The sequence below is a fragment of the Falco punctatus genome, assembly GCF_963210335.1.
Source record: "Falco punctatus genome assembly, chromosome: 5".
Lineage (NCBI taxonomy): Eukaryota > Metazoa > Chordata > Aves > Falconiformes > Falconidae > Falco > Falco punctatus.
Window position 1 is genome coordinate 75,151,014 of NC_137584.1, and position 12,027 is coordinate 75,163,040.

Consider the following 12,027-nt stretch of genomic DNA (forward strand, 5'->3'; position numbering starts at 1 on the left):
GTTTCTTGTATCCTGTTACTTTTGCGTTTATTCTAGTGGCCTTATTGTAAATGTTTGTACTTCAGTTAAAGATCTGTAGAACAATTTCTTTCCATTAACTATAAAGGAAGAGCAGTGAAAACAGCTTGGATTTTTATGCTTACCTTTAGGACACCTGAAGTTTGGTGAGTTTGGTGAAGTTTGCTTTCTGCAGCAGTGGATGGATGGTGGGGGCACAAGCACCCCGACTGCCCTGCTGCGAGGCCACTGGGCTGTTGTGGCTGAGCGGGTGGCTGGGGCTTGCTGCGGGGACTGGAGGGAGCTGAAGCATGTGCATTGGTCCGGAGGTGACAGATAAAAATATCTCAAGGGCCAGTGTCAGGGGGCCGGGGCCAGGGCCGGGCTCTTGTCAGCGGTGCCCAGCGACAGGACAAGGGGCAACGGGCACAAACTGCAGCACAGGGAGCTCCGTGGGGAGAGCAGGAAAAACTTCTTTCCCTTGAGGGTGCCGGAGCACGGGGACAGGCTGCCCAGAGAGGCTGTGCAGTCTCCTTCTCTGGGGACGTCCAGAGCCCGCCTGGCTGCGGCCCTGAGCAGCTGCTCTAGGAGAGCCTGCTTGAGCAGGGGGGTGTGGGAGTGGAGGACAGAGAATGTCTGAAGAGAGATGTTTGAGAGGAGAATAGAGAACGTCAGCTCTGTCAGGAGCTGAGAGAACAGCTGGCTCTTGTGCAGGAAAGTAAGGAAGATGAAGGCGGTGATGTAGCAGTGCCAAGGCGCCTGCAGGCCTGCAGTGCTCCAGAGCTGTGGAACTGCACCAGGGGTTTCTGCCCTGAGGCCCGTGGTACACACAGCTGGGATGTGTATCCGGGCTCAGAGGTGTAAATATGGGCTTCTCTGTACAATAAAGCGTCTCTGCCTGCACCACAGCCGCAGCCCGGGCCTTCGTACGCCGCAAAATGGCGTCCCACAGTGGGGTTTGAGTAGGAGGCTCACGGAGCCCGAACTGGTGGCATAGCCGGGCTGAACCAGCATCTGTGGAAAATTTTGTGCACCCTGATGCCGAAAAACCTCAGAATGAAGAAAACTGCTAAGAGACTTTCTGTACTTTTAGCAGGAAGGTATTTATTATCTGCTCAGGGGAGGAGGTGGTTCGCACCACACAAACTCGCTCCAAAGCACAGGTGCGAAACAGGGTAATTTATACATTTAACATACGTGATTGCAACATCTCTTCGTACATTATTCATGTGATAACAACATCTCATTGCATATTAATGATAGGTGGAGTCTAGGCAGAGCCTGGGCGGCGTTTAAGCAGAGTCTTCTCTTGGCATCAATTTTGAGAGGGTCGTTCCGGCCTTCGGCCCTGCTCAGGTGGTCTTCCTCAGAGTTGAATCTTTCAGCTTTCTTTCATAAGTGACCCTGCCAGGATCCTTTACATAAATCTCTGCTTGCTACCATTTTCTTCTACTGGTGTGTCTAACTTTACCTAACTTATGATTTCTAGTACCTGGTACGGTAATTTCCAACAATGGCTTAGGCCTGGGTACAGTGAGCAAGAACAGAGTGATTCAGCACTACACGCTGCGGTTCCTCAGGAACCAAGCGGAGCAATTTGCAAGGCAGAACGGGGCTTTTTCAGACCTGAGACTCTTCTCAGGTGGATCTTTAGGGTTTTAGGCCTTATTCCTTTTTAATAATCAGTAACGGTGAAATGCTAATGAGTCAGCCTCGTGGATTAGTTTTTTAAGCTGGATTTGGTCTCGTAAGCCACCCTCGCCCACAACAAAGTGGCTGCCTCAGCATCTTTGGTACCATACTTCTGGTTTGGCACCGTTTGAAATTTACCCTGCCACAGAGCTGCCCCTTCCTTCTGAGAACAGCCACGGTCTAAATGAAGAAAAGAAAATTAATTTGGAGTTTGACAGGCTTCAGCACTTTTCAGAGTCAAAGATGAAAGCTGATGTGGGATCAGCACCTGAGGTCTTTGGAGAGAAGAACATGGTTCAAGACCCAAAAAGGGCTACAGCACCCAACTCATTAAGTCCACTACTGCAATACCCTGTGGAAGTCACTCCAGGATACGGACGGGGATTTCACTGCTGCCCTATCCCTACCATAGCTAAAGCAAATCCCAAGCCTCTGGGAAACCACTGCGCTTTCCCCATCGCCTTCGAAAGGACAGCGTCCAACAGTGATGTCAACAGAAACAAACGGAATGTGTGATGTCACAGCCTGGTTGCGCTGTGACCCTGGTTGCGGCAGGGAGGTGCGTTGCCTTTGGTGAGAACACAAGAGTAGGGAAGGCGTCCTGTGGTGTCTGCAGGAGCACCACTGCTCTGAACGTTGTCGAAGTGTGTCGGTCCAGGACTGGGATTGAAATGCTGTGCTTCACCCTCCTCTGTTTCGCTTTTCTGATCGGCAGCATCAATGCAGGTTTTCCTTCCGTACTTTTTACTGTTAGAAATGACCAGCACAGTGGAATTGCTAGCAGCCCAACAGGAGATACGCCTATTGGTAAATGAAAGAGGCCTGGGCTTATTTCTTGTATCTGACGGCATAGAAGTATGGCTTGTACTACAGCCTGGTGCTGAATTCTTCCACTCGTGCTCCCTGCTAGTCCCCAAACTGCCGGGCATTGGTTGGCAGAGTGCAGGTTCAGGGAGGCTACAGTGATGATCTCTACCAAAGCCCCTCGCAAGTAGCGTGGATGATTACAGAGCAGTGCCTTAGCTGATGTCCTGCCCCTCTAGTTCAGTAGCACAGGCAGTGGCACTGCTGTACGTGAGCAATATGTCTCATTTTGTACCCAGAGTGTGGCCTCCGACCATCTTACGAGCCCTTTCGGGACACTGGCAAGATGATCGCGGCAAGGAGATACGCCAAGGCTGGGGAGTTCCCATGGCATGTGAGCATCCAGAGCAAGGGGAAACATATCTGCGGAGGCACCATCATCAGCAGATCGTGGATATTAACTGCGGCCCATTGCTTTGGAGAAGAGGTGTAAGTACTCATGGGAAGGGAGGACAGCCCAGGCGCAATGGGTTGATAACGTTCCTCCCGGGGGTCAAATGCGAGGTATACGTGACTGGGCCAGAGAGAGAGCCCTGCAAACAGGGGCTGTCTCTCTGGAGAGAATGGGCCTGTTTTTGATCAGAGGTAGTGTTACAACAGAAACGTGCAGAAATCTGTGTAACCAGGAGGTATGGAAGGGAAATATTTTCAGTGGTGGTTTGAGCAGCCTTATATAAATGCCCATGACGCTGGTAATGTCCCCAAGCATCTCCTGTATGCCTACACGTGTTGCGGTACCTTGTAAAAGTAGATTTATTCCATTCCAGCTTATTCTAACCCCCAAATTGCCCTTGCTTTCATATAGCAAGCACCCTTCCCTCATGGAGAATCTGATTTTAGAGCAGAAGTTTCTGGAGAAATCAACCCCATGCAATGGCCAGGCTCAGCATCCCGCCCTCTGTGAGCCCCCTCCAAAATTCGGCAGGTCCGAGAGCTGAGGCTGCTTGGTGACAAACGACCTGTGGCGTCACAACCTGTGGCAGCTGGCTGGGGACAGCGCGGTCTGGAGCAGCCAGCCCAGGGCACAGCAATCCAGAAGATGCTGCCCACTCCACCTGTTTGTTAGCAACTGGGCTATTTATATAACTTGGTTGCGTTCATGTTCTGCCTCTGCACCTCTCTGCCCTGAAAATCAGCTTTGCCCAGCAGTGAGGGTACATTTTGACACTATCTATAGCCAACCTGCCTCTGCAATTTGCTGAGCACCACCCTACCCCACCTGGGGGAGGGGAGGAGGCACCAACCTTTATAACACAAAGCCTTTGTGTTTGCTTATGTCTGCACTGCTTCTGTTTTGTTTATAAGGCCACCAGACCTGACCGTCGCAATGGGGGGAAATGACCTCAGCCTCCCGCTGGAAGAACATAAACCGGAGAGCTTGATCATCCACGAAGGATTTGACAATACGAGCATGGAAAATGATATCGCTCTGATCCTGCTCAGCTTTCCCATCCAGTTCAGCAATAAGAAAATACCCATCTGCTTGCCCTTCATGTACAACATCGATATGTGGCAACACTGCTGGGTTGCTGGGTGGGGAACCCCAAGCAACTCCAAGACAGCAGGTGAGCTACTGCCAGGAGATGCATTTGCTAACCGAGGCTGGGTTTTATGCATTTTAAGTACACGTTCTCTCCCGGGAGGGGTTACCCACACTAGCTTCCACTCCCTACCTCCCTGGTAAGCACATCCAGGCCCTCGCAGCCTCTGCACAGCCACCAGTTCTCTGTTCAGTGCAAGAACCAGCAGCCACCTACTGACGCCAGAGCAAAGTCCGGGCTACTCTGAGCGTGTGTGTTCCAGCCAATAATTCAGAGCCACCTTTGCTCTGAAGGAACTCAACCTTACTTTGGATGCCATTCTTGGCATCCAGAGTAAGACAAGCTCCACCCTGGTGGGCAAGTTAGTCTGGGTCTACAGCGTTCTGGAATAAAGGAAATGAAGGTCTAGGGTTGTCTTTGGCTTCCTGCCTCCATGAACAAGGAGGCAAGGTTGATTCAACGGTACTGGCCACCCTTCTTCCCTCATTTAGAACAGCAGATTGCTATCGCTAATCGCTCTTGTCTAAGCCCTAATGAAAGGAGCTCCGGTGCTGATTGTGACCCAAAATGTCTATCCTGAACAAATGTCACTAAATGGCTAATGAGCGATTTCATTATTGGAAAGAATTAATCAGGACAGAGTGGGGAAGGTGGTGCCTTGAGGCTTGAACAGTCCTTCCTAGGATGTCGCGAGCGAATGTCCCATTTAAGCCTTGCCGTTCTGCTCCAGAGGGTTACCGCCTCATCTCTGAAACTCTGCATGTTCCTTCTTAGGCTTCATTGGCCTCGCTTAACAGTCATACACAACACTGTACCGTAGTTGTGAAACTCTCCTGTTTCACCAAGGAAACGTGCTCCTAGAGACAGAAAAGCAGCGTGCTGCTGCAGAGCCACTCTGCAGCTTGGCAGGATTTCTCTTCAGCTAGTCTCTTTGCAAAATGCATGGTGTGGCAGTGGAGGTTGGGCTCCTGCTGCTGTGTGGGCTCAGCTGACATCACTTCTGCTACCCAAATTGCACCCAGCACGAGGTCAGCATGCTCAGCCCTGGCACACACCCCCCCCCCCTTCTCCCTGGGAGAGGTTTCAGAAGAAAACCAGCAGAAGCTGCGTTTGGTGAGAGGCATGTGTGATACGGGCCATAGCAAGAAGTATGAGGCACTGTTCCTTGGTGGGGAAAAATGGATTATTGCCCATCTCTACCAGCCTTCTGTAGGTCGACGTCTCTCAAAAGGCACCTCAGGTAGCACCAGCCTGACTCCTCTTCAGCTGCAGCCAGTTAGACCTCGGCAAGTGGAGCCACCTCCGTGGAGGTGCCCGCATCAAAGTGTTTGAATCTGTGGGCACTTCTGTGGAGCAGCTCCATCCTCGCTGGGAACGGGACCTGACAACTTTCTGTCTTTTAGTTCTTACCTTTGAGTCCCAAAATCCTGCTGAAGGTGCTGGGAGGATTTAGCTCGGTGAACCGTGGTAGAAGGAGTTTCTGAAAATCTGTAGGTCTCCTCCCCAGTAGCAATATCCTCCAAAAGGCAGGTTTATCCTTGAGGTTCACTTCAGAGAGAAACGTGGGTGAAATGAGTGGGTTCTCCAAGTAGCCCTGTATATTTTCAGTCTTTTTTTCGTTTGCTGGTGCCCGCTGCGATTTCTGTTTTCCCGTCTCAAGGGAAGAATAAAGCAGTGATTTCCATCGTGCACTGCCACCCTGAGAGCCGCTTTCTGAAAGACACAGCTGGTCCCCTGGCGGAGGCATGGCCTCACAGCCCCCCAAGGAGAGCATGGGGACAGCAAGGCCATGTGTTCTGGGGAAAGCTCAGTGGACTTTCCTCTGCAGGGCTCGCTCTCACAGGACTCCATGAAGTGTCTCTCCAACTGAGTTCCCCAGAAACGAGAGTGAGAAACCCAGGGTGTGCAACGCAGCTCATCTCAGGACCAGCAGGATAAGCCATCCCTTTGGGGGGCTTCCAGCTGGAGCATATCCCAGAGGTCATCTACAAAAATCAGTCGTCATTTTAAATCCTATTTAGCAAGCCTCCACTCCCCAGGATTTCAGCTTTGCCCATTAACACCTCCCCTCCCCCCTTTCTACCTACCTACCCACCTCTTAGTCTGGCATAAAGTCAAGAGCACAAATTTACCTTTGCTAAACATCGGGAGAGCCCCTGTAAGCCCCCATGACCCAGGACCACATGGCTGTGCCCCGAGACCCCCTTGCCCTGAGGTGCTTTACAGACCCAGCTGAGCGCAGTCCCAAAGCTAGCCTCCAGCTGCAGTTTCACCCCTACAAGCCTGCGCTGCTCTGCAGGTTTTGTTAATCGTTCTCTTCTCACTTGCAGCTGCAGAGGCACCAACCCACGTGCTGCAGAAAGCGCGGATGAAGCTTGTCAGCAGGGAGCAGTGCTTGGAGCGGATCCCACCGCTAATGGAGAACAACGTGCTGTGTGCTGAGCTGGAGAAAGGAGAAAGAGGTCCCTGCCAGGTAAAGCCAACAGGCTCCCGGATGACCGCGCTGCCTACGCGGGCACAGAGACACTGGGGGAGAAGTGCCTCTGCTTTGGGAATGAACATGGATACCTCCCACGGCTTCTTGGGGTTGCTAAAGCTTCTCTGCAGGAGGCCAGGGCAGGATGCCCAGGGGCAACTAAACCGAAACCGCCTGCAAAGGCATATTGGCCCGGGCAGCAGGGCTGCAGGGCTCCTGGGGTCAGAGGGCTGTGGTGGTGCTGGAAACGAAACACCTTGTTGAGCAGATGGGCCTCTCCTCACGCTCCCCACACACACCCCCCCACACCCCAAACACCACCACCACCCCCCAATTCCCTCCCTGCAGCGAGAAGGACGGGAGCTCTGCGAGGGAAATGGTGAGCTGCAGGGAGGGCAAGGGAGAAGGCTGGATCCTAGCAAGTCCCCTGGCATGAGAGACGGTCTGGGATGTCAGACACATGTACGCACAGCTTCATCCTGTAGGAATCTTTCACTGAGGGAACTAAACGAGCACCCAGGATGGAGAGGAATCCCCTGCCCTTTAGGCAAAGACAGCGGGTACAGGGGCCGTGGGCTGCAAAGCTGGTGCGAGCTGGGCCCATAGCTAGGCAGCAGAGGGCAAGTTTGCTTTGCAAAATCATTTTTTGATTAGCTGGAGAGCATCTGTTCTGAAACCATTCATCTAGTGACTTTCGCCTCCATTAAATTCCATAAAAAATTTTAAAAAGGAAACTGCCACGGGGTAACATTACCATGATGAAAGAACACACTTCCCAGCCCAGCCTTAAGTTCTGCGGCTGCGTTGTGCTGGTGAAACAGCAAGAGCACTTGTACACAGCAAAGTGAATCTCCCATATTCAGAAAGCTGATGAGGGTGCTGTTTTGATCTACAATAATGTTAGAGTCATCTGAGAAACGAACTAGAAATGTGAGCTTTCCAGGCAGTGGAAGTACACAACGATTGCCTGTGTGATAATTCTCATAACCCAGCAAGTGCCCACTTTTAGTGCAGGCTTGACCAGGCAGGAACGTCTTGCAACCTGAAATAAGGAGAGCAGGACAAAACCATACCCTGGGCTAGAAGCGGAGCTCTTCAGGGGAAAAACAGGAGACAGGACTTTTCATCGGAACTTGCTAATTTGCTGGAGAGGAAACATTTTGCTGATAGAGGGTTTTCTGGGAAGTGCTGCTTACAGCCCGGTAGGGCACATTTTGCCTGGCAAGGCTGGTTCAGGAATCTGGTGCCTTGCCCGCAGTAGGCTGCCTGGTAATGAACTGGGAGGCCAGGGCTGAACCTGATACTTGCTCTGCAGCAGGGACCACGGGACACCCAACTCACCTGCCCTGGGCAGGTAGCGAGGCACACTGTGGACAGTGCCATCTACTGAGCTACTGTGCCATTTGTGTGCTAGATTTTCCCCATTGCCGCAAGCTGTTTTATCTAAGTAACAAAAGCCACTCAGATATCTTCACCAAAGCATCATCTAGAAGGTCTGTCCTAACGACCACTGCCTTAATACCCCCATGCAGCAACAGCATGTCAATAGAAAGGCTCCGACGTTTCACCACCTGCCATCGTACTGGTACCAGACAAGACTAATTTGTGGATCACCGACCATATCCCTAGAATAACGCAAGGAGATTGAACAGCAGAGCTCCCAAGTATTTGTGCTTTAAACGAAATAATAATCCATTCACTTAGAAAGAAAAATCTATTGTATACCAATTCCCTAGCAGTTTTTCAGGGAAATATCTAGATTGACTGTGAATTAACACTAACAAGATCTGTAATTGAATTACGGTTCTATTTAGTCATGAACGTTAGCATTAATGGATGTTCATTCATTAGCATGAATGGCCTACAAGTGCTAAAGAACAGACACTAGAGATGGCCTGCGTATTATTTTTGTGTGTGCTACATTTCTTCCATGACCCCATGAACCACAATTGATGTCTAATTCCTTGTTTTCTTAAGCATCTTTTGTTAGGCTCTGATGCAATGGTAACTTGAACAACAATAAGAGTCTAAGGCAGGGGTCCTCAAACTTTTTAACCAGGGGGCCGGCGCGCGGATGAAGTGGCAGGCAGTCATCTGCGGCTGCTTGGTTTCCCCCCCAACCCCTGGCGGGGGGTGGGTGGGGTGGGGTGGGGCGGGGGGATTCTGTAAATACTGGGGGCCGGATTGAGGACCCTGGGGGGCCGTATCCGGCCCACGGGCCGTAGCTTGAGGACCCCTGGTCTAAGGGACTCACAGAGCAAACGCCTCCTTCAGTGTCTTGCCTATCCAGACAAAATTCAGTAAATGGCCCAATTCTGTTTCAGAGCGTTTCTGCCAAGGAGGTCTGTGGGGGTAGCTCTGTGGCGTGGTGATTAGGTTGGTGTGTTCAGCTGGAGTCACAGTTCACGTACAGTTTAGGGCAGCAACAGATGAAGGAGGGCCCAGTCCCTGGCCTGACTTTCAGGGGAAGGAATCATTGAGTGGCCACAAACAAGCAGTGCGATGGTTCCAGCTCAGCTTCACCATGCCCTGCACTGTCCCCTGGTGTAGGGCTGATCGGAGTCATGGACTGAAGGTACCTACACCCTTCCACCGATCGTAGCAGGAGGTGATCTTGGCCATCTCTAATAATTGTCTGAAACGCTAGGGTGCATCTAGGGCTTTAGGTTTCTTTAGTTCTGTGAAAAAGGCAGGGGATGACCTCTTTCCTTCACCTGCAGTATGTCCTGCCCATATACACTGTCAGCAATTTGGAAACGGCAGATGCCCTCTACAGCACCTGGGATGCTCAGGGCTCTCACCCCACATAGCTAAGGCGGTAGCAGTGTTTGTTGTACAACCGTGGGTGGGATTCATCTGACCAGATACAAATGTGTTGTCAATAGCTATCTGCATCTAGCAGATCAGCCTTCCATCAACGGGGAGAAAAATGCACTTCTGACATGTGAGTCATTGAGACCTTTTTAGCCATCTCTTTTAAAATGAGATAAATCCCTGTATGAGTGCTTCTTGCTCCCCATGAACTAAAGGCAAGTCCAAGGCGTTTAGCTCACAGGGAGACACACGGCTCCGAGGCAGGACAGTTGCCTACATGCAAGTCTCCAGTCCATCCAAGCCTCCAGTGCCATTTTAGGTATCCCAGGATAGCCCCCTGGCATGCCGCTGCCCCCATCTCGGACCATGCCTGGTGCCAGTAATGTGACTGCAAGGGGAGCCTGACACTCGCACTGGCAGCAGCAGGGAGAGGTGACCAGTCTGGAGCTGAACTCACCCCTCACACGCCCACTTGGTCCATGCATAAGAGTGCTAAACCGGTGCAGAAGTGACAAAAGCTCTCGCATCCTTTTACAAGCTCTTGCATCCTTTTCCTGGTGCTAACACGGCTCTAAAGCTGCAAAGCAAGACTTGTGAAATTGCATTTTTTCAAGAAAAAGTCTGCCAATGAAAATTGGATCCATATAGGTAAATCGTCACACGTACAAGGGCAAGGCCACAAACCAGGGAAGCGTGGTCAGTCCCTCTGGCTGTTCAAAACAGCTGAACAGAGGTGGGTAGGTGGTGGTCTGATGGCAGACTGTAGGGAGGTATGAGTTCTGAGCTTATGGACCCTTCTGCCTCTTGAAAGAGTTCCTGGGGGCCAGGAGTCAAAGCTAACCGCATTTCAGTTCAAAGTTATTACTAATTACACAACATTACTTTATGAGTGTACCTTGGCTTAATAGCGAAGAGGGTGATCCACTCTCCACTCTGGTGGTGGATTCTCCACCACTGAACTATTGCAAACGTGATGAGGTGGGTTTTTTCCCCAAAGTCCGGGACAGATTGCTTTAAGTAGGAAGGTGTCCTGGGAATTCCCAGAACAGAGCGGTGGACAGGTGTTTCTGCATTTGCAGTCTCTTAAATTTGCTCCTGAAGGGTGCTTTGATGTGCAGCTCGTAGGAATTGGAACGCTTTTCCTGTGTCCCATGGTTTTATGGGGCTTTCATCATTTTATCGTTTTATGATTTGGGCAGACAAGTGACATTCCTCTTTGCAGGGTGCCTGCAATGTGCATTTGAAGGCTTGCACGCTGGGTGAATGGTGGTTGCCCTTGCAGTAGCGGTCAAATTTTCAGTAAAATTACCATGGTTGCAAGAAGGGTTTGTCAGGATTAGTGTTCGTCTCCTGTCCAATTTCTGGATGCTAGCCCCCCAAATTAACAGTGGCAGGTACCCAGCACCTACATGCACCAGTTTTGCAGAGAAGTCAAAGACTGAATGAGCGACAGCAGATGTCCCTTTTCACCCCTGGATGTTGTCTCTGGGTGACAGGGTTCAGGTAGCCTTCTGGGGCCCCGGGAGCACGTGGAAAAGGCCGAGAAGGACAGGGCACTGCACTGAGCCAGAGCTTGTGACTGATCTCCTCCTCTTACCTTCTCTATCTATTTATTCTGCAGGGACCTCAGGGTTGAGCTGTGACATTTTGAGTCCAAAATGTCCTTGTTACCCCAAATACTGGGGTTAGAGTTTGCTTTTCCCAATCAGCCTGTGAGGTGCAGCTGCTGTGAGAGCCCCGAGGTTTGATCCGGCTATAAGATGCTCCTTATGCCGTAGGTCGACAGCGGGGGACCTCTGGTTTGCAGCTACTGGAGCACCATGAAGTGGTTTCAGGTCGGCATCGTCAGCTGGGGAGAAGATTGCGCAGTAAAGCCAAACCCTCAGGTCTTAATGTCAGTTTACAGCTATCATGACTGGATCGAGAAGGAGACAGCCAGAAGAGGGAAACCTTTCTTCACTGAAGGCATGGATAACCATGCAAATGCCAAGCTGATTCCTTCCGGGGCTGGCACGCAGCTGGCATTCCTTGAGTTTTGTCTCCTTTTATTTATCTCTTTAGGAGCAATTAGATTACTGTAGAGGAGATTTCCCCAAACATAATAAAAGTCAGAACTACTGTCTCATTCTTCTTTCACTGCTGATCCATATAGCTGTGTCTCAGGTCAGCCTGCTCCATCTCACCCATGTGGACACAGACACCAAAAGGAGATGCCACAGTGAGACAGGGGAGTGGGGCAGAGACCAGGGAAATGAAATGAAAGAGCCGGGACTCAGACAAGAGAGACCATAATCCTCTGGGAAACACAGATTTTTCTGCAGTGGTGGGTCACATCAGGCCCAGTTATTTGCTAAGCTCAGACGCAAAGTCCTGATGGGGTGTCTGAAGGAGCTGCTCCCTTGGAAAGCTGAATCCCTCAGAAAGGTCCTAGCTTACTCAGTTGCATATTAGCTTAGCTTGTTGGCAGAAGAGCTCTGGGTTAATGTGTCTGACAGCTGATTATTAGCTGTACTAATGTATCTTCTATCTTGCAACTAGCCCAAGGTAAGAACAGCTTCAGAGACCACAGCAGCAGCTCAGGCGATATGTCAAGCTGCTGGGACATCACTACATGCCAAACTCAGTGCCTCCTTAAGCTAGAAA

General features: G+C 50.9%; 1 protein-coding gene across 2 annotated transcripts; it reads left to right on the forward strand.

The window, feature by feature from the left end:
• The first annotated feature begins 219 nt into the window (after positions 1-219).
• Positions 220-11,503, forward strand: LOC308064254 (serine protease 55-like). Of its 2 annotated transcripts, none has more exons than XM_080388378.1 (5): positions 220-2,415; positions 2,793-2,982; positions 3,859-4,118; positions 6,425-6,567; positions 11,163-11,503. In XM_080388378.1, the coding sequence occupies exons 1-5, from the start codon at positions 2,205-2,207 to the stop codon at positions 11,463-11,465; spliced, it is 1,107 nt and encodes a 368-aa protein (XP_080244504.1). In that variant the 5' UTR covers positions 220-2,204; the 3' UTR covers positions 11,466-11,503. The 2 variants fall into 2 exon arrangements, with proteins under 2 accessions (XP_080244504.1, XP_080244505.1); XM_080388379.1 differs by having other exon boundaries at positions 220-2,248.
• Positions 11,504-12,027: the final 524 nt, after the last annotated feature.

Excerpts from the sequence above, each read along its gene's own strand:
- LOC308064254 (XM_080388378.1), top strand. The coding sequence starts at position 2,205 with ATGTCACAGCCTGGTTGCGCTGTGACCCTGGTTGCGGCAGGGAGGTGC. Across the intron at positions 2,983-3,858 it reads CATTGCTTTGGAGAAGAGGT|GCCACCAGACCTGACCGTCG; the intron begins GTAAGTACTCAT and ends TTTGTTTATAAG. Across the intron at positions 4,119-6,424 it reads AAGCAACTCCAAGACAGCAG|CTGCAGAGGCACCAACCCAC; the intron begins GTGAGCTACTGC and ends TCTCACTTGCAG.